The 22472-nt window shown below is 42.2% G+C and overlaps 1 protein-coding gene across 11 annotated transcripts in view; it reads left to right on the top strand.

The window, feature by feature from the left end:
- Positions 1–22472, top strand: part of ELMO1 (engulfment and cell motility 1) — a 734972-nt gene that overhangs the window by 348637 nt on the left and 363863 nt on the right. For all 11 annotated transcript variants that reach the window (XR_006716458.1, XM_045495324.1, XM_045495323.1 and 8 more), the window contains 2 exons: positions 12891–12941; positions 17107–17276. Coding sequence is in view for 10 of the 11 variants with exons in the window: in XM_045495324.1 (XP_045351280.1) it covers positions 12891–12941; positions 17107–17276 (221 nt within the window). In the remaining variant the exon portion in view is untranslated. The remainder of the gene's footprint in view (positions 1–12890; positions 12942–17106; positions 17277–22472) is intronic.

Genomic DNA, 22472 nt, shown 5'->3' with positions numbered 1-22472 from the left:
TTGAGTTTAATTCATTTCTACAAACATTGACATGTATTTATCAGTTAGTGTATTTCCCATTTTTTTTTTTAATAAACAAAATTAAGTGTCCGAGAAAGGAGGTAACTTGAATATGATTGTCTATGACTAATTGTACAGCCTGGATTTTAACTCAGTTTTATTTATACCTTTACCTTTTGCTAAAAGTCATGTTGTAAATGGCTTTTTAAATCAGCTGCTGTTTCTATGATATATGTCATCTTATTTCACAGGATCTTTTTATAGTAAAAAACCCAAAACCTTGTTATCGAGTCTCTATGTGAAAAAGGCATTTATTTAATTCACCAAGTAGTTGTCCCTTCATACCAATTAGTTAGTTCATCTGGATTGGACATACTTACACCAGAAAATAAGTCTATAAAAGAAATGCTTTCTTTGGCAATTATCTTTGGATCAACTCCTAAGAAAAAAGCCCTATTTAACTGAATTGGCACAGTCTTGTTATTGCTGACTATGTCATGAGTGCTTTCCACTAAGGTAGAGTTAGTTCCCTTGCCTACCCTGACAAGACAGACAGCTTCTGGAGACAAGGCCTGGATGTCTGAGTGCAGTGTGGGTGCTCTAGTGAAAAAAGGCAGAGGAAAGCTCAAATGCAGATGAGTTTGTAAAACTTTAAAAGTTTTGACTGTTTACTTCCTGCCCCTTGCGTCTGTTATCCCTACTAACTCCTCTAGAAGACTCTGTTTAAACTCTGATTTCGCGGGGCACCTGGGTGGCTCAGTCCGGTTGGGTGACCAACTTTGGCTCAGGTCATGATCTCACGATTTGTGGGTTCAAACCCCGCATCGGGCTCTATGCTGACAGCTCAGAGCCTGGAGCTGGCTTTGGATTCTGTGTCTCCCTCTCCTCCTTGTGCTCTGTCTCTCTCTGTCTCTCAAAAATAAATAAACGTTAAAATTAAAAGAAAATAAAGAAAATAAACTCTGATTTCCCTCCTGGTGCAAGGAGGGAGGGAAGAGAGGATGGCATGAAGCAGACTCTTGTGGATGTCCACTGAAGCCCATTCTTTGTTTTGTGTGCACTGTTGGGTACTTTGTCTCCCGCACTGAATCCGCAGCCTGCCTTCCTCAGGCATCCATCCTGCCTCTTCTCTTAATGGGGCCCTTCCCCATAGGGCAGGAGCAGGTGGATTTCTGGGAGTGCTTCTGGATGGCCTCATGAGCTTCAGAGCTTGGGTGTTTGAGAGCTTCAGGGCTGTTGTGACCTTGCTCCTGTGCCTGGGCAGCCTGGTACTGTGGCCCAGGTGACCAGTGTGGTGGAATACGGCTCATTTCCATTCAGGACACCGTTGCGGACATATGGATTGGTACTGGAACACGAGCAAATACGTGTCAATTCTCTGTTTTAAAAAAATGCTTAATGATACATGTGCCTCATAGTAGGCATGAAATAAATATCCTCTTGTGGACAAAAGGTTGTAGATAGAATAGGGAAGGAAAGGAAAGATAGTTTGAAATTTATTTGCATTGCACAAGGAAGAAAGGGACTGTATGTCTGTCTTTGAAGACATAAATGGGCAGTTAGCTTTAGTTTACAAATATATTCTGGCTCTTACTCTCAATTGTGATTAAAATATCCATTCCATTCACTTAAAAAGTATTTATTGAACACGTTTCACCTACCAGGCACTGTTTTAGGCACTGATGATGATAAAATGTGAAGATTCCCACTCTTCTCTTGCACATGTTCTTGTGTGTGTGGACACAGATGGGAAATTTTTAAAAAACAAACAAGGTATTTATTTTGAGATTGGGGTACGTGGTATGAAGGAAGTGAGTAACGTACTGTGATACACATATGGGGGCCGAGTGTGGTAGGTGTTACAGTTGAGGTTCAGCCTGCTAGGCCAGCTGTAGAATATAGGTTCCAGAACAGGTCAGAAATATGATTTGGCTTGGCTCAAGTTAGCAAATAACCAGATAAAAACGAAATACAGCTACAGCAGTGTGGATGTGGTTTCCAGAATAAGGAGCTTCGGACCTTTCTTCTTCTAACACATGAGCCCTGAGAAGAAAACTTATGCCTCCTCTCTAAGCAGTAATTCTCCTGTAAGGATTTCTGCTACCCAGGGTTACTGTCTTGGTTCTGGGTCTTCTTCATGGGGTCAAGCCAGCTCCAGGGCAATCTGGATCTCCCTGCAAGGCCCTGGATGCCCATCTGTGGGCCTTGGCCGAGATTGCCATAAGGCATCAAGAATGTCTCTCTAAAGAGGAGACATTTGAGCCAAGACTTGTGGATCATAAGGAGGCAGATCATAGCATTGCAGGAAAAGGAATAGCCAGTGTGAAGGCCCTGAAGCATGAAGGACTTGGTGTGATAGGGATAGTGAGCTGGGGGTGGGAAGTAGATCGGATGGGATTGGAAAGGTTGGCTGGGGCCACATCCAGCTGAGTCTTTTAAAGCATAGTAGGTATTTGAATTTTCTTCTAAAGAACAGTGGAAAACCACCATTTTAACCTGGAGTCCGTGAACTTATGCAGAAAGAAAGTTACAACTCTGTGAAAATATAAATTTTGCATTATTTCAGTCATGAATATAGGCAAGAAGCCACAGTAGTAAAGCAGTATCTGTGCCAATGTTACCAGTAGAAATCATAGATATTTCCATTTATCACTGTTATTACAGCTTCTTCAACATGTAATTTATGATCATTACACTTAATTAGAAATTATGGTGGTTATTAGACCTTGTAATGTATCTTGTTATTTCATGCATTAATACAGGGATCAACAAACTATAGCCTTTGGGCGGAATCCAGGCTGCCACCTGTTTTTGTAAATAAAATTTATTGGAACACAGCTGTGCCCATTTATTTATGTATCATTGTTGCAGCCCTTCCGGCCTGCAATGCTTAAAATATGTACGATCTGGCAATTTCTGGAGAAAGTTGCTGATAACTACATTGATAAAGCAGCATATATGTTACTATGATACAATTTTAAAAATATTTGCATAACTATCGGGTTTTTTTTGCAAGCGTATGCATTTTATTTCTGCATTTAAAGACCTTATTCAGAGAAAAGATCCATAGGCTCCACCCGACTGCTAACACATCCACGATCATGGGGAAAAACAGAAAAGAAAAAGAATCGCTGTACTGCGATGTCTCAAGGCAGGTGAACAAAATGGCCTTGACCTGTGTTCCCTTTGCCTCAGATCCTCTTCCGTCTTCTTTGTCAGGCAGATTTTCCATAATTTTGGTGCTCAGTAGCGAAGCTGCCCCTTCTTACAGAATGATCCATTCTGTGTGCCAGACCGAGGCGTTGTTAGCATTAATTTAATCCCCACAGCAATACCATTTAGTCTAGGTATGACTGTCTCATGTGGCAGCGAGGGAGGTCCAGAGATGTTGTCATGTACATGTAGCTCATTTACCGAATTTCACTGAGCACCAGCTACGTGCCAGGTGCTGTGCCAAATGCCCAAGGAGACAAAGCTGTTAGTGGCGAAGCCACGCTTTGAGTCAGGCCCTTCAGATACCAGTGTGTAGGTGGGTCACACCACAGCAGCAGGTTACTTTTGGGATACCATGTGACACCGTGCTCTTTGATGCCAGCCAGCGAGCTTGTTCACTTCTCCCTCTCTGATGTTTCCATCCCACTTTGTTCCATAGCTCTCTGCTACAGAGGTGTCCGTCTTGTTCTCCCTCCATAGTCTGTTGTTTGCATTGGCTTTGGCTAGAGTCAGCTGTGGAGTTGGCATTTTCACTGCTGTAGCGGCATCCTTGGTGATCCCTTCCAGTGCCCTTGCAGTGGCCCTTTAAATGTGTATGTTTTGCAAGCATGAGCTTCTTTCCTGTAAGTGCAGCTCTCCTCTCCAGCACTTTGTGGGTTTCTGAGGCCACAGGCTCTAACTTGCCAGCAACATTGTAACCTAGGTTTAAACATGTGCAATGTGACATTTGATTGGGGGCTAAGTTAAAATTGATGGCAGTGGAGAGGGGCTGGGGAATCAAGTCTCTGTCTCAAATGGATGATAAAACACGACTGCAGGGGAAGGGCTGTTTCATGTGGTTCACTCCAGCTTTGCTGGTTCCTCTGTCAAAACCAGGGAGGTCGCTTTCTCCTGCAGAAACATAGACAATCTTCATTAGCTGGGTTGGGCAAATACCCACAATATCAGACATTTTTCCTGCTCTCTTTCCTTTTTTCATCTGTTGCACATGAGGAACATTGTTCCTGTAGTTATCTACACATGGGCAATGGTATTTTTTTGGTGTATACACACACGTTATATTCCATCAATTTGGACTCATGTTATAATACTGTTTTGCAACCTATATTTTTCGCTGCACAATGCAATGTGATATGTTCTCATATTATTAAACATTTTTTTATACCAGCCCTTTAATGGCTGTGTTATGTATAATTGGGCTGCTTAACTATATTTATTTCAATTTTCCTTCATATTAGGGAACCTTTGGATGACTTTGTGTATCAGTCAGGGTATAGAAACCATATCATTATTTGAACAGGAGCATTTTATTTTAAAAAATGGTTCCTTGTAGGAACTGGTTAACTGCGAGGAAAGGGATAAAAGAGGATGCTGAAGAAGCAGTTGCAGCAAACCAGCTGTGGCCTTTAGTCTGAGGAGTGGGCAGTTTGAGAACTAAAGCCCAAGAGAGGGAACTGCCCCCCTCCCCAAGGCTCTTTGAAGAGAGCATGGCTGCCACAGGGACATCACCACCAAGGTGAAGGATACACACCTGTGTTGGACTATAGAAAGGAGTCTGTAGTAGGCAGAGTGACTTAGAAGCGGCCTCTGTAGGCGGAGTAGGGCAGGAGGCCTGAGGACTTGCACATTAAATAATAAGAATCATGGTGGTGGATGGAAAGCCAGCAGCCTTTCTCTGACCAGGCAGGATCATTCCGGTGCCCTCTACTGGTGAAGCTTCACATTCTGTCAGGTGGCAAAGGGGAATGCTTAGGTCTAGCTCTTGTATTCCAAAGTGGGGCCAAGAAAGCTGGGCTTTGATATAAGAAACAATAAATAATGCACAGGATTTGCTTTTAGTTTTTTTTTTCCCCATTATGACTAATACTGCCTTAGACAGCCCTTGTAAGATGTCGGCACCTCTGATGTTTCTGTAGGACAAATTCTTAGAATTTGATTTTGAACATTTTTAAGGCTTTTGTTAAACATTACAAAATCACCCACCAAAAATTGGGCCATATTTACTCTCCTTCAAGTTATGCATGTGAGGAAAGGCATAAATTTTTATCATAGAACTTTTTACTAGCTTTTCAGATCTGGGTTCTTGTATCAGATTGTGAACTTGGAGACTGGAGACGCTCAGGGCAGGTGGGCCTGGGGCTGGAGCCTGCGGGCTGACTCAGTAAGTGCCAAGCCCTGCAGTGATGGTAGTTAGAAGTGTGTTGCTAGAATCCTTCATCACCTCAGCCAACCTCCTTAACTTACTTCCTTTCTGCTCCAGTTCACTGCTGCTGACAGATTCATTTCTCTGAAGCATTCCCTTCATCATAATCAGTAATTTTGCTCAGAAACCTTAAATGTTTCCTCTTTGTTGTACTGAGAATAGAAGAGAAGAGAATTGACCTTTGGTGCTGGGCCCCTTGCCTCCATTCTGTTGATGAGGAAACTGAAGCCGATCGACTTGCCCAAGGTCACATGGGAAGTTAGCTGGCTCAGGCCCAACCTGGGCTTCCTTCCTTGTGGTCTACTGCACTTTCTAGGCTCCCAGACCCCTGTTGGTCCATCATGCTCGTGACATTACTGTTCTCCCAGGGCCTGTAGTGAAAGAGAGAGATTTTCTTAATACATGTCCTCGTTCCTCTGATGACCACACTATGCCATTGCTGGTGCTGATCCCGCTGTCTGGATTGCTAAAATTGTCCCCCTCAGCTTCTGTGCTCAAGGGGGCTGCCTACTCTGACTCCAAGGTTGAGTCTAAGACTCATCTCTAAATAATGACCTTCCATTATTTCCTAGCAAATTGTACTCAGTCAATTCTTATCCTAGGGTGTCAGGGAGACCTGGATATGGATTGGGTCCAACATTGAGCTTTTGGTCCCTGGGCCTGGACACCAAGCTAGGTGTGTGCTCACTCCTACCATGTGAACTTGGCTGAGGCAGCAAGCAAAAAAAGGGTGCCTGTTTTTCATCAAGAGTGAACATCTAATAGTGCTTGTTCCTTTAAGGTAAGACAGCATGTTCTTCTGCAGAAAGACATACTGTTCTTCATCTCTGTCTTCTACAAGTGGTTGATTAAAATGCTGAGGGGGACCAGCATTCTCCCCATGTTCTTCCCCTGGGGTTCACGACATCCCGGGAGACTCCCTGGGCCCCTGCAAGCTGTCTACCTGCAGCTCTCCGCTCATTTTACCCCGAGTCTCATTACATATGGAAAGAGAGCAAACCATTCCTGTGCAGCATGCCCTTGGCCTCCCTCCATGGTCTGTGTTTACACATCACAAATAGGTAGTTAGCAGATATCTTCCTTTATACCTGCCTCGTTCCGTCTTCTCTTGATGTTGGGAATTGTGTAAAGGATGCCTGTGTTCTGTGAAAAGGAAAGTGATGGAAGAAAAACAACTGAGAATAGAATCGAGTTAGGGGCAGGAAAATAGAGTGGACAAGAAGTCAAGCCCAGAGCCTTCGATTCATGGGTGAAGATGAATTGCTCAAGCTGTCTGGGGATGATGGGGACATGGTCTCTGATGGTAAACGAACCTGGGGAAGGCCACAATGGGAATTACGGTGAATGTGCATTTACCACAGTTTGCCACACATTCTCATCTTTCTACCTCACCCCCGCCTCCCAGCCTTCTTTTTTTCCCTGTTTTTGGAGGTTCAGATTTTTATTTTAGGGTATTTCTAACATCGCTCCACAAATGTTAGACCCGTAGTCCTCTGTCTGGAGGCATTGCTGCGTAACCTAGCAACCGGCATATCATGTACTGTCCTCAGTTATTCCTTCAGCCTGAAGATTTGAAGATCACTCAAATGGACACATAAAGGACAAAAGGGGTCAGGTTTACATGCAAAATCAGTGTTTGTGATGATTGAGTAATGGGGGTGAAAAACAGCATTATTTAGTAGTAATACATCCAAAGTAAGGGCCCTGTCACATCTGGAGAGAGAGAGAGAAGCAGACAAGGAGAGAGGAGGAGAGAGGGAGCCAGAGGAAAAAAAGACCCCAGAGCTGCCTGCCCTCCAGGAGTCTGGCTTTTCGGGGTTGTAAGCGCCCTCTCCCCCTCTGACCTTCTCTTTCCTTGCTTTTTGACCAGGGAATAATTCTTAATTTGTCTGGCTAGATAGAAAGTTGGCGTACTGAGAAAAACAAATTTCAGAAGGAAAAATAGGAGAACAGTGACATTTTTCAGCAGGATCTTATTATCCAACCCACACAGAGACCGAGTCGCTGAGCTAGTTCTGTGAAGAAACACAAAGACATCCTATCGAGACGCCTGTGAATGTCAGGGGCTAGTACAGTCAGGAACTGCTGGGCATGAGTAAATATGACAGTGGGGCTTTAGCTGGCTTTCACTGGACCACTTCTTCTCGTACACTGTGTGCAGTTGGGACATTTCACTGCACAAATGTTCTGGCTGCCTCTTTTCTCTTCATTTTTGAGGTGCTGGCATTAGTCTTGTTTGCCTCAGACTCTATTTCCTTGAAATTCACAATACTTAGTCTGAATGTGCTGGGTGTTCTTGCGGATTAGACTGGGATGATTCTAAACTATTGCGCCTCAGAGTTACTTAGGATTGTAGTGAAAATGAGCATCGCTGAGAAAGTGGCTAGGGAACAGGAGCCCTAGAAACCAGTATTTTAATGTGCCCTTATGGCGACTCTAAAAGAGATGATATGACGGTCATACAAAAAAATGGAGGATTGAAGACTGATTTCTCAGAGAGGGGCAGGGGGCAGTGTCTCAGCCTGTGACTCGATGGATACATTCTTCATTTTTGCAGAATGCCCCTCTTTGTTTGGGGGCGGGGGGAGGTTGGTCCATTGTTTTCTTTTCTTCCCCACATGCTTTTATATGTCATTTAGTGGTGTTATTCCTTGGCTAGCCTGGGAAAGTGACCCTGACCTGGTTGAATGCTGCTGGATTGGCCCCATCGGAAGCTGCTCTCCAGGGGTCACCAGTACAACCTGTTGATGAAACAAAGCTGGCCAGTATATTGCTCACTGTGGTAAAGGGAAAACACAGTCATACAAAGCTTGGGCAATGTCTCGGCAGGTGCAGGTGTATTGGTCAGGCTTCAACAAGAGATGCAGAACCAGTGGGAGATATGTGCAAAGAGGTTTATTGCAAGCAGTTGGCTTACGTGATTGTGGGGACTGGATAGGCAAATCCAAAATGCATAGGGCATGCTTTCAGGAAGAGGAGGCTGGAACTCTGGGGTAAAAGTTGAATCTGCTGTTCACTGGTAGAATTTAAGGCCTTTCAATTTATGGAATCAGGCCCACCCAGATTATCTAGGATAATCTCTCCTACTTAAAGTTAACTGATTATCAACTTTAACCACACCTGCAAAATACCTTTACAGTAACACCACCTAGATGCATATTTGATTGAGTAATTGGGGACAGCAGACTAGTCAAGTTGATATATCAAAAGACTATCGTAGAAGGTAATATCAGAATTTCTTGAGAATTGGAATTTGATTTAGGCTGATCTTTCAAAGCATGTATGGATATGGTATGGCAGTCCAGGATTGGTGTTAACAGCAGAGATTTTCCAATTGAGGGATTCAAAGAATTTTTGGATGCAAACAGTTGATGTTTTCCACTGAAGAGTTTACGAGCCTTTTAGGAAATTCCTATAAGGAAATTCACTCTTTTCTAATGAAGGAAGACATATACTTTTGTTCCCAAAGCATGAGCTTTGTGATTTGTTCTTAATTTATGAACTAGAAGCATTAAACACAAATATGGCTACCATACTGTCAAACTGGCCACTGCAGAGACAGGACACATTCACCAACTGCAAATCAGAGCCAGAATTTTACCTCATGTATGCCTGCCCCTCCCTCTTTAAGTGGCTAAAGGCCAGTCTACCTTGTAAGTGTCATATCTTTACTCTCTTTGTGCATCCTAGACTCTTTTTTTTTAATGTTTATTTTTGAGAAGGGGGAGGGGCAGAGAGAGAGAGACACAGAATCCGAAGCAGGCTCCAGGCTCTGAACTGATAGCTGGATCTTAACGTGCCAGCTGATAGCTCAGAGCCTGATGTGGGGCTCGAACTCATGAACTGTGAGATCATGACCTAAGCCAAAGTCAGATGCTCAACCAACTGAGCCACTGGGGTGCCCCAAGGAGACCCCACTTTTTAAAAAATGTTTATTTATTTTGAGAGAGAGAGTACAAATGGGGAAGGGCAGAGGGAGAGGGAGAGAGAGAATCCCAAGTAGGGATCACTGACAGTGCGGAGCCCAACGTGGGGCTCAATCCCACAAACACGAGACCATGACCTGAGCTGAAATCAAGAGTCGGATGCTCAACCGAAATCAAGAGTTGGACACTCAACCGACTGAGCCACCCAGGCGCCCCTGGAGACCCCACTCTTAAGTGATGCTCTACGTTGCCTGGATGAAATTTATAGAATCAGAGAAAGCATAAGCCTTTTCCTTTGCTGACCAACTTTACATTCTTTGGAGAGTGGAAGGTGGCATCAGCCTGTGGTCGAAGAGGTGTCATCCAGTTGATTTTCCTGATAGAACACAGCCTCTGAAGCACAGGTCTGTCTGTACTGCCTTTCTCTTTGAGTCTCATCTACCTTTCTGACAGGACCTTACCACTTAAAATAATTTTTTTAAATGTTTATTTATTTTGAGAGAGAGAGAGAGCAAACAGGGGAGGGGCAGAGAGAGAGGGGGAGTGACAGAATCCCAAGCAGGCTCTGCGCTCAAACTCACGAACTGTGAGATCATGACCTGAGTTGAAACCAACAGTTGGGCCCTTAACCGACTGAGCCTCCCAGGTGCCCCAGGACCTTCACATTCTTAATGCAAATTTAATAGCTCTTCCCCTTATCTTCTTTTATTCCAAAATGCAAAACACTGATTAGAAACACATTTTTTTCAGAGGAAAGGAAAAGCCAGAAGGCAAATGAACTGCTAGCCGAGAAGACAGAGGCACAGGGATGAGAGCTGCTGTCTAGTTAATGGTGGCTGTCCCTCTCATTTTTGAGCCACTTCCAGGCTGGGCTCAGCGCATTTGTCACCTCTTGTTCTTACTGTTTGTTCCCCATGCAATGGCTCGCTCGCCCTACTTTAGGGAAGAGAAGACTTACATCCGTGTGGTTAAGGACCTCGCACTGAGCACACACACCTGGTTTGAGCTAGTTGGGGAATTTGAACCCAACTCCTCCTGTCGGTGGTTTTGCTGCTGCTTTTGGTTTAAACACACAGTGCTCAAGACTCTTTCTTTAAAGAACTCATACTTAGATCCCCAAAAGTCAGGAGTCAACATTGCAGGAGTCAACCTGGGGGCCAGCTGCTTACTTTTACCCCAGTCATACCCCCACCTAGGGTCCTGTACTGTGGGCCTCACAGGGAACCCCTGAGAACCTGCAGGGCGTTTGCTGATACCATGCTTACTTCTTTGCTCTCATGTACGTTGACCAGTTGACGAGGATAATTCCCCTCTGAGGATAAATGCAAAATCTTGGTCTTTTTCCAGAGAGAAAATGGGCAGAGGGCTGACTCAGTCAGTGGAACATGCAGTTCTTGATCTTGGGTTGTGAGTTTGAGCCCCACGTTGGATATAGAGACTAGTTTTAAAAAAATCTTCAAAAAAAGTTGTTATGATGGTTAAATAAGCATGACAGCAAACCCCCAAAATACCCCAGCTCGGTGCCTTTCAATAAATGTTTATTGCTATTATTAGGAATCCCTACCCTCACTCCAAATTTCCATGAGGAAATATTATCCTAAGTCCTCCCGGCCTCTTTGTGTCCACAGGGCTGCTTTTTCTTCTTGACTGGTTATTTGGGAAGAATAAAGTGGGCCCCTTTTTCTCTGGGAAGGAAACTGCTTTAGGTCTGACCTCAACAGGTAATCTGAGGGTCCAGTTAGCTGTCTTGTTGGTTTTTACCCTGAGCCTTGTTTTCCGTAAAAACTAGTAAAGGGGATATTTTAGGTTTTCATCTTCTGACTCTCTTATTTCTCAATTCATTTAGAACCTGAGCAAGAAAGAGGGATGCTATGTTTTCAGCTTCCTTAATGTTTTATAATGAGAATTTGCTGTCTTTCTCTCCTTTGGCAGAGAGTCATAGAATTTTAGGGTTGAAAGATTTTTTAAATGACAGAAATTAATTTCACCTTTCCTGCCGACAAGGTGGTCATTCGGGCCTTGCCTGACACTTCCAATAATGAGAAGCTTGCTTTCTCCAGAGGCAGCCCAGGGTGTCTGCCTGTGGACGCTCTAGATTGAGCTGGAATTGACAGAGTTGGACTTTCAGGCCATCCTGCCCTTGGTATAAACGTTCGGATTAGGTTTCCTGTGGGAGACAGTGTGGGCCTGCTTTCTTTTAGGTAGTCGTTTTAGAAAATTCATTTTCCAATAAGTAGTCAGAATTGGCTGAGGGAGAGAGAGAGTGTGTTCTGTGTGCTTTTGGCATCTTATCCTGAGAAGCTTTGTACCACCTCCGTGTGCCTGCTGAACACATTCCAGATTGTGGCTCCTCTTAAGTGATGCAGGAGAATGATCCTCATGGCGCTTTATTAACTTCCTGGCCTCTGTGCTCCAGAGTGGGGCATGTGGATGTGCGACTCCCATAAGGTCTCCTCCTGAAAGCTGAGAATGGTGCGTACTCTGGTGGCAGGAAATAAAACTGCCAGTGAGATTCTACTTCCAATGCCAAAGATTCTACGTGACAGCTTTAGGACGTTCACCTCCAACATGCTTGCCAAGTGGAGAAAGACTGACTTGGGCTCTGCTTATTTATGCTGTGTTCTTCACTCTAAGGTGACACACAGTTAGAGCTGGCAAATGTTATGAAACCAAGTTCCTTAATACAACCTTAAAAAGGTAGCTTTATTTAGATGGGATTCACATTCCCTTACATCCGCTATTTAAAGTGCTCAATTCAGTGGTTTTTGATATATTCCTAGATTTGTGAAATCATCACCACAATCACTTTTAGAACATTTTCATCACCGGGAAAAGAAACCTTGCAACCATTAGCGTTCATCTCCCCCCCAGCCCCCGCCACCTGCCAGCACCTGGAAACCACCAGTCTGCTTTCTGTCTCAGTGGATTTGCCTATTGTGGAGATTTCATATAAATGGAACCATAACAGCGGTGGCCTTTGTGTCAGGATTCTTTCACTTCGTGTAATGTTTTCAGGGTTCATTCATGGTGTAGCATGTATCAGCATTTCTTTGTATTGCCTAATAATATTCCGTTGAATGGGTATACCACATTTTGTTCACCAATTGCTGGACATTTGGGTTGTTTCCAGCTTTCGGCTATTATGAATAATGTTTTTGTGAGCATTCATGTACAAGTTTTTGTGCAGATGTGTGTTTTAATCTAGCAGAACTGGTTAGGTTGTATTTTCTAAATAACCTTTCAAAGTTGCTTTTTTTTGGCTTGCTCTTCTTGGGCCCTATATTCCTACTCTCTGGACTTATACTCACTTCTGTGCTGAATGCTGCCTGTGACTTGTTATAAAGTTAATACATCTGAGACCCAGTTTAAAGTTCTTTGTAGAAATAATTAAAAATCACTCAAGAATTATGAGAATAAAGTGACAACAAACTGAATCATAAGAATTCTTATTATATGGTATCACTACTAGATTATTTTTGCCTTTGCTGTCTTCTTTACTAAGCTTCTAAAATTTGAAGACTTACAAAGATTTTATTTTTCTTTTCCAGAATCGCAATGAAATAAAAAATGGCACTATCCTTCGATTAACCACATCTCCTGTAAGTTGACTTTAGTTTATAGCTTTCTAGTAAATGCTTTGGTCTTCAGTTCTGCTATATGTGATTATGGGATATTAATTTTTATTTATTTATTAAAATTTTTTTAAATGTTTATTTTTGAGAGACAGACAGAGTGTGAGTGGGAAGGGGCAGAGACAGAGGGAGATATAGAATCTGAAGCAGGCTCCAGGCTCTGAGCTGTCAGCACAGAGCCCAACGCGGGGCTCGAACCCACGAACCATGAGATCACGACCCGAGCTGAAGTCGGATACTTAACCGACTGAGCTACCCAGGCACCCCTGGGATATTAATTTTTGAGGGTTACTTTAGTGCAAGACAGAAGGTGTCTGGAATGTCCTCACATGCAGATCCTGGATTAGCAGTAATGCCTTTCCTTGTATTTCCCATTTCAGAGGAGGAAATTTTTATTTCAGGTTCAGTGCAAGTAAATTGACTTTAAGGTTTGAGTTTGGTGGTCACTTCAACAATTCTCATATTACATATGGGGTAACTCAGTTGTACTGATTGGTTTTACCTGCCTGCCCACACATACACCTAATGCCATCTGAGCGAATTCAGTCAACGGACAAAGCAAACAAAACCAAAGACAGCCTATGATTACCTCTCTTTAAAGTCAGGGTGTGTATGTGTGTAAAAGAGAGAGTGTTTAAGCGTTTTTCTAGTTTTGGTCAGTTATTATGACAACTCATAATAATATAATTTGAGAAATATTTGCCACTAAGGTTGTTTCATTGACAGCTGATTCTAGATGAAACACTTCAAAAGCTAAACAAAGTGCTGCAGAATATTTAGACTACTGTAGCTGGCTGTGTTGCTTATCTTCATCTCTCTTACTTGCTTGCAGATTCTTTGGATAGTAGCATTAGCATATTTAAACTGTATTATTTCACAGTGCATTTTATTGCTTTCCTAAAAAATAACATGCGCAAAATACACCAAGTGTTACTATTTTCACTCCGCATATGTCATGAAAACTGTGTCTAACTCTTATTTTCAGTTTCTACCAAAGCCATGTGGTAGGCTAAAAATAAATTTGAAAATTGGGAAAAGCATCTGGCTAAACTTAAATTGTGGGTACTGTAACTACCACACATTCTTCTGGTTGAAAATTACATTAGAGAGGCTTAAAAACTCTTAAACATTGTACCCAACAACATCTTGAACCTAAACACCGTGATAAGCTCCACAGAGTGCATCGTGGGAGTTGGCCAAACTGTCTTCTGGTGCCTTCTTTTCCACTTTCTGGAAATCATATTTCATACTCCTTTTTCAATGGCCACATGATGAGCTGAGACATTTTTGTCTGACTTAGCATTGACCTTACCTCAGTCAGCATGAATTAATGTTAATTTGACCTTTCGAGACCGTGATTTCATTTGGTTTTTGTAGTTTCTGTTTATCCTGTTACAATTACTCATTTGCTGGCTGGGCAGAAAGAGTCCACCTTGCCTTGTTAGGTCTCAGAATTAGAAAGGCTCAGTTTTCACGTCTAAGCCAAAGAAGAAGTTCATTCTTTTTTATTGCCATGGGTGCATGAACAAAACTCCACAACATAAGTTACTCCTTGAAAGAAGGTTAGGTGTTTGTCAGGGTAAAGTTTTTCAGCGTCCCGTTAGCTCATGCTTTTCTGGTAGTGACCTTCACATTCCCAGCAAGGTGAATGGTGAGATGTGAAAGCCAGTGCACAAGGCGATATCATAAGATGGAGTCCACCTACAAGAGACTGGTGTCTGTATTCTAAAGACTGGTGGTTTCCAAACCCGAATCATTGGTGGAACTTTAAAAATGCGGTTGTTTGGGCCTTTACTGAGAAGCTGAATTATGATACCTGGAAACAAGGTCCAGGAATCTATATTCATTTTAAACAAGCATTTTATGATTTGGCTGTAGCCACAGGGTCTAGAACTGGGCATTACTCTAAGTGGGATATTTTGGATCTGTAAAAACTTCACTTGCTGTCAGTAGATTGTTTTTTATTATTTTGTGTTTAACTGAAAAATATGGGTCAGCATATGCTAACTTTCACTTTTCATGTACGCACAAAAAAATGTTAAAAAATATAACTGTCTCCATCAAATTTGCTAGGAAGTGTTAGTGTACCATACAGAAATCAGCAAATGGTGTCATACCATGAAAATGTTTGATTCTTTCCTCTACCTCAGCTGAACTTCTTCTGTAGCCAGACAAAATGCACTCACACTGACATGTGCATACTTATGCATGCACACACATGCACACACTCTTGCTTTAGGTAATGTGCAACTGCGCTGAATTCCACCTGTGTGACCTTGGGCAAGTTACATAACTTGTCTGCACTTCAGTTTCCTGTGTACAATGACCATGATGAGGACAGCCACCTGGTAGGATTATTGTGTAGATTAAATGAATTCCTTCATGGGGGTATTTAGAATAGTGGCTCATAAAAAGCCCCAGGTAACTTAGATGTTTTTATTACTGGTACTAGAAGTACCACACACCGTTAGCATTAATACTGACAATGAAATAATTTTTGAGTACTCCTTATTATCATAATCTGTATAATAAATGCAGGCTTCCTGCTTGGAGGAAATTGTACTTTTCGAGGAATTCAAAGTGATCTGCTTGGGGTAAATATATGTCAGTGCTGTCTGTGCACTTGAAAAATTTACAAAAAAGTGTATCTTTGAATGATTTTAAAAGATAAAGTGATTCTTGCTCAGCTCTCCATTCTCCCTCTTAAAAACATGGGATTTAGGGTTCGGGTGACTTTTCAGATATCCAGGAAACTGAATGAGTAGAGAGTTCTGGTTCTCCTCCACCTTCCTCCTTCTCCTCCTTTTTTAAAATTTCTGATGCAAAGTGTCAGTTTTTGGTTATAACTACAATGGGAGACCACTGTGCTTCTCTGACCAAGTGATGGGGGCATGGGTTCCATTCCTGCCTTGGCATCTGAAGGGTTGGCATTGGTTTCCCTGCTGGGTCCCCTTCTCTCCTTGGGGCTACTTTCAGGTGACAGGGAAGGGGGAACTGGGCAGGGAGGAAGGGGACCTTGACTTTGGAGCCTGTTGGGGTCTCAGTACCTGTGTGGATTCCCTTCCTTCACTCTGCAATCTTAACCCTGTTACAGTCCACGCGGGGCTCCTCTGATAGTTCTAATGAGTTTCCATTCAGAAGATACGTCACTTCCGGGGACAAATACCTCCTCTTCCCCTTTTTCTGAAATATAACAAGTTTCAAAGGAGAAACAAGTGGCTGAGAAGGAGAATATGAGGATGGTACATTGCTTCACCCATTGCAGTTTTGAGTTAAATGGTAACTACCACAGATGTTGAGTTATTTCCATTAAGTAAAAATAGAGGCAGAAAAATTTAATATTTTATTTTTCTTACCGTCTGCCCCAACTGAAAAGTAGCTGTGAAAATCTTTACTGGAAGAACGAGAAATATAAACTGCAAGTTATTATCCAATATATTTCCATTCCTCCCTGTCCGGCATGTAGTAGCCAAGGGCAGAGGCCTTAAAAAAATGTCTAATTTTAGGCGAAGCTACTGATTTGGTTTCCTAATTATTTTGTTTTATATTTGTGCAGTAATTAGCCAATGCCTGTGAAACACATGTTGAAAAGTAAAATTTATAAGCGCTGTTGTGTGTTGTGCTAGAAGATTTCCAGTAACTGGGAAAGATTATTTCTAATGAAATAATGTCTAGTGAAGCTTTTGAACACTCTGTGTAGGCAGTTACTGCTCAGAATATTGACTGAACGCATGAATGTTCTGTATAAATTTGCGTAATGGCTTAACTAAGCAAATACCTTTTTGTCATTTGTAGACAATAATTTTACTTACAAGGTAAACATTTTCCCATTTTTCCCTCCTCACTGCCACTCCTGTTCCCTTTCAGGGGCTTTACTGTTTTTGTGCTCTTACTTTTCCAAGAGACAGAAACGTGGGCTTTGTCAAGAAGGCAACCAATTGCCATCATTAAATTAACAGACATTGCTTGAAGGTGGAGTCATGCAGGTTGGAAAACTGCCCTTGGTATATAGAATGCACATGGTCTTATGCTTCTGGGCCCTGTTGTCTTCCTTTCTCAATGAAACAGTAGTTTTTTGTCTATTGTGGTTTCCTCTGTGAACACTCTTCCATTTATTTTTGTCCTCAATGAGGCTCAAAACGCCCAGCAGCTCCATGAACGAATCCAGTCGTCAAGTATGGATGCCAAGCTGGAAGCCCTGAAGGACTTAGCCAGCCTCTCCCGGGATGTCACATTTGCCCAGGAGTTTATAAATCTGGATGGCATCTCTCTCCTCACGCAGATGGTCGAAAGCGGCACCGAGTAAGCATCTTTTATCCAGACTTCTAGTCTGTCCTATTCTTTCCCGCATTCTGGGGATTTGTTACTTTCCTTGTACTTGTAATTTCTAGTTTTAAAGACCAGAAATTGACCAAAAAAACAAAATCTATGTTTCAAAGTCTTAAACTAGGTCAAAATAGTATCCCTGAATAATCTTTTAAAACATTGTCATTTCAACGATGAAATGCTTAATTATTTAAAATTATAAATACTATAAATATTTATCAAATACTTACTGCATATAAAGAGTGGAAGTTGGGAGAATTTAAAAAGTTGTGAGCCAAGCCATTAAAAAATTTATGGAGGCAGACCTCAACTGAGATATAATTCCTTGTGAGGGCTGGGACCAGTTACAGCTGACAGAGGGGGTGTCAGTGAATGGGCCTTTAAGGAGTTTGAGTTCCATCATGATCAGGAAAGGGATGGACATTTCTCCTTGGGGAGCTCACCTTCTCAGGGAAGGCTTTAATTCTGTGGTGTGATTGGGGGTAAGGAGCCTCCTTACCTGGGGGTAAGGAGCCGGGTGGGAGCTAGCTCTTACACGTGTGGACAGATGAATCCCCTCACCACCAAACGCCAGGGTAGGGTCCATAGGTAGCTAGCTACTCATTCCTATATGGTCAGGTGCTACTGGCATAGACTATTAGAGCATGTAAGTTACAGCCTGTGAAAATGCCAAAGCAGTTAATTACGTATGCTAAATTAATGATATGCAGAGTTGGGATAGATATTTATTAGGAAAGAATACATGTCACTGGGAATTGGGGTTTAAGCCTGGGTCATGTAGATCTCTCTTCAGTACGTGGTGATTCAAAGAATGAATGGATGACTGTGCATATTGGAGACCTATCTTGGCCCTCTCTTCCAGTCCCTTTCCCCTCCCTTTCCCTTCCTTCCTTCCTTCCTTCCTTCCTTCCTTCCTTCCTTCCTTCCTTCCTTCCATCTCCTCCTACATGTGGCATTATTTAGTCTCTGCAACTGCCACTAGTGAAAGATTCTTTTTAGATGGCAAACAGGCTTGGATGATCTGAAAAAGGGTCGATTGTAGACAGTTATCATTTTATTTTTTTAATGAGGACTAAAGCTCTGCTCATTAAAATATGGGGGAACATCAACTTGCAGCAGGGTGGGGAAACTCAAATTCTGGGTGTTACCAGCATCCCAGCAGGCCTACTATAAATTGGAGCTGGAGTTTGAAACAGCTCAAGGGAAGTTGAATAAGTTTATGGATCCAGAAGACTTGACCAAGGAAAAGGAGAAAGGGTTTTTGTCTGTGTTGGAAGCTCCAGGCTGAGGTCTAGTGTGGAGTGTGTCAGATCCCTCATTCCTTGGGACTAACGAGCAGCAGAGTGTGAGCTGGGATTATGAACACCTTCACCGGTGACTGTGGATGACTTCACGTGGCTGCCACTCCTGCTTCATGCCCATCACTGCTTCTGGTGGGACAGTGAGCCCTGGGGGGTTGAGCCTCAGCCACATTTATGGCATGTTAAGTGAAAACGTAAAAGTGGCCCCACATTTACTACCTAAGTCCCAGACATTGATGTATCACAAGCGATGTACTAGAGCCAGTTGTAATGTAACCTGCTAATATTAGGCAGTTCTACCACAGACCTAGGTCTCTAGGGGCTTAAGCTCTTGAATATTCAGAATGCTATTGTGTTAATGCCTCCAGATTTTGCAGAATTGTGATCATAATTACAATTACAATGTGAAATACACTGAAAGCAGGGGTCCATGTGATTTGTACCCTGAATAGAGGGTTGAGGCAGAGCTCTGAGACCCCCAAGGGCGGCAGTTATATATTTTGACAATGAGGAAAAATGCATCCTAGGAACGCCAGTATTTTAGTTTCTCATTATATTTGTTTGCTAGTGCTTCCATAACAAAATACCACAGACTGGGTAGCTTAAACAACAGAAATTTATTGTCTCTTAGTTAGGGGGGCTGGAAGTCTGAAATCAAGGTGTTGGCAGCGTTGGTTTCCTCTGAGGTCTCCTCGATTTGCAGATGGCTACCTTCCTGCTGTGCCCTCATGTGGTCTTTCTTCTGTGTGCGCTTATTTCTAGGATCTCTGTATGTCCAAATTTCCTTTGCTTATAAAGACACCAGTCAGATTGGATTGGGACACACCCTCATGGCCTCATTTTAACTTAATCACCTCTTTAAAGGCTTTGTCTCTAAATACTGTCCCATTCTGAGGTGCTGGGGGTCAGGGAATCAACATATGAATTCTGAGGGGACACAATTTAGCCCATAACACTCATTAAGGGGACACTGCCCTTTCTGCTTGAAAAGGAAAAGAGTAAAAACTGATGCCATGTATTTGTCTTGTCTAAATTATTACTTATTGTCTGTATCATTGCCTTACTCTGTAACCCATCTTGACCTCTAGGGGGGGCCCAAAAGAACCACTAATCCTCAGAATGAGGATTGAGGATGGCACGTCTGAATTGTATCTCCATGTTGCACATGTATAACCCGAGAGAATGTTGACACTGAATGTACTTTATGTGAACTACAGTAATTGAATTCCTGCTTTAAAAAAGCGTATTAAAGTAATTAGCATTTTAATTATTTATAATCCAGAAGCCATGTTGATTTGTTCCATGCAGCCAGGTTTCAGACACACAAATGATTCAAGGCCAGATCTTGGGTGAGTTCTCATTTGCATTGATCTCTTACACTGTCCCATCACACTATGTTATGGGAAGGAATGATATCTCTCTGGATCATCTTCAGTGTCCTCCTCACCATCTTATATGAGTTCAAAGCCCTGCTACTTCGGGGATGGAGGGAGGAGGCACCCTGCTTCCTTCTGCTGGGTCCTGCGACTCATCTTAGAGCTGCTCATTTGTTGCACAGCTATTTTTCAGGTCTTCTGCTCAGATTAAAAACAAAAGAGAAAGACCTTTTTCTTGTAAGGAAACCTGGCTTCTCAATTAAACTTATAGCAAGACATTCATTAATTAACAGGAAACTTTTGGAATAGAAACTGTACAAATTAAATGGATCCTGCAATTTGGAAGGCATTTGGTCATGACTTCTGGGCAGATTTCCAGCGGGGCAAGGCAGAGGTTTTGTGAAGCAGGACCTGTGGAAATTTTTAGGAAACATTGAAGAAATGTAGCTGGAATTTTTCTCTTTACTTTGAGCTATAATGAGATTCAAAGATTACTCACCTGCTTGTCGTTACTCAAGGCTGAGCTTTCAAAGGTCTCCCTCGTTGGTGCCAGGAGGGGCCATCGGGCAAAATTAGCAACAAAGGAGCAATGGAGAGTGTCACTTTGGCGGAATGCAGTGATTAATACCTGAATTGAATTTTTCCATCCTTGTGGAATTTTGAAATTCTATTCCCAGTTTTAAGCTTGAGACATAGGTGTGGAAGCAAATGAAGTTGTGAGGAGACTTCTCAATGTTAGCTCAATCTGAGCAAAGGAAATGGTTTCAGGGAAGGAAATTTCAGGAATGGACAGTGTTTACTAAAAAATGGGTATTAAAGATTTTTCAAGGGATTAATATCTGAAACATATAAAGAACTCATACAACTCAATAAAACAACCCAGTTGAAAAATGGTCAGAAGATCTGAACAGACATTTTTCCAGAGTATACATACAGACGGCCAACGGGTACATAAAAGATGCTTAACATAACTCATCATCAGGGGAATGCAAATTCACAAAAACACAGTGAGATGTTAACTTACACCTGGCAGAATGTTATCAAAAAGACAAGAAATAACAAATGCTGGAGAACATGTGGAGAAAAGTGAACCCTTGTGAATGGTTGGTGGGAATGTAAATTGGTACAGCCACTCTGGAAAACAGCATGGAGGTTCCGCAAAACATTAAAAACAAAACTACCATATGATCCAGTAATTCAACTACTAGGTATCCATCTGAAGAAAGTGAAAACATTAATTTGAAAAGATACACACATTCCTATGTATATTGCAGCGTTATTCACAATTGCCCAAATATGGAAGCAGCCTAAGTATCCACTGATCACTGACGGAAGAATGGATAAAGAAGATAGGAGATGTATGGAGTACTACTCAGCCACTTGTGACAACATGATGGGCCTAAAGGGTATTATACTAAGTGAAATAAGTCTGACAGAGAAAGACAGATACTACGTGATTTCACTTCCACGTGGAATCTAAAAAACAAAACAAAACCCAGACTTAGAGTTATAGAGAATGGATTGGTGGTTGCTAGAGAGGAGAAGGTTTGGAGGGTAGGCAAAGTGGGTGAAGGAGATCAAGTACCAACTTTCTTTCTTTTTTTTTTTTTTTATTTATTAAATTTTTTTTTTAACGTTTATTTATTTTTGAGACAGAGAGAGACAGAGCATGAGTAGGGGAGGGGCAGAGAGAGAGGGAGACACAGAATCCGAAACAGGCTCCAGGCTCTGAGCTGTCAGCACAGAGCCCTACGCGGGGCTTGAACTCACGGAGTGTGAGATCATGACCTGAGCCGAAGTCAGATGCTTAACCGACTGAGCCACCCAGGCGCCCCTCAAGTACCAACTTTCAAGTATAAAACAAATGAGTCACAATGATGTAATGTACAGCATGGGGGAACATAGTAATGTTGTATTTGCTTTGTATGGTGACAGATGGTAACTGGACTTACTGTGGTAATCATTTCACAGTGTATACAAATGTGGAATCACTATGTTGTACACCTGAAACTAACATAATATTGTATGCCAATGACGTCTCAATAAAAAAAGTTCAGATGATATATTTTATTTTATTTGAAAGAAAAAATCATACCTGCAACTCCAAATCCCATGTAGCGAATAACACTGCTTTTCTTTGGCTTTCAATAAAACACCGTGTTCTTTGTCTATGCCCCTGTGCACACAGACAGTGGGACAGTTTGTCCTGTGTCTTTCCAGTGTTAAACAGTCAGAAGAACAGGGGGAACATTTCCAAGAATGAAAGGGCAGGATTCTTATAGTTTCCTTCCCACTTGGCAATGTGACAGGAAAATTACGCTGTTGGAATATGAGTAAGCTGTAGCACCACCCTGGGCAGAAAAGTCAAGAGACTGAAAAAGTTAAATTTATGTATTTACAAAGACCTCAAGACAGTTTTTTGAATTAGCTTTCTCTCCTTAGTTAAAAAAAAAAAAGTGTGTGTATGTGTGTATGTATATATATATATATATATA

The sequence above is a fragment of the Leopardus geoffroyi genome, chromosome A2, assembly GCF_018350155.1.
Source record: "Leopardus geoffroyi isolate Oge1 chromosome A2, O.geoffroyi_Oge1_pat1.0, whole genome shotgun sequence".
Lineage (NCBI taxonomy): Eukaryota > Metazoa > Chordata > Mammalia > Carnivora > Felidae > Leopardus > Leopardus geoffroyi.
This window is presented reverse-complemented; position numbering and strand designations above follow the sequence as displayed.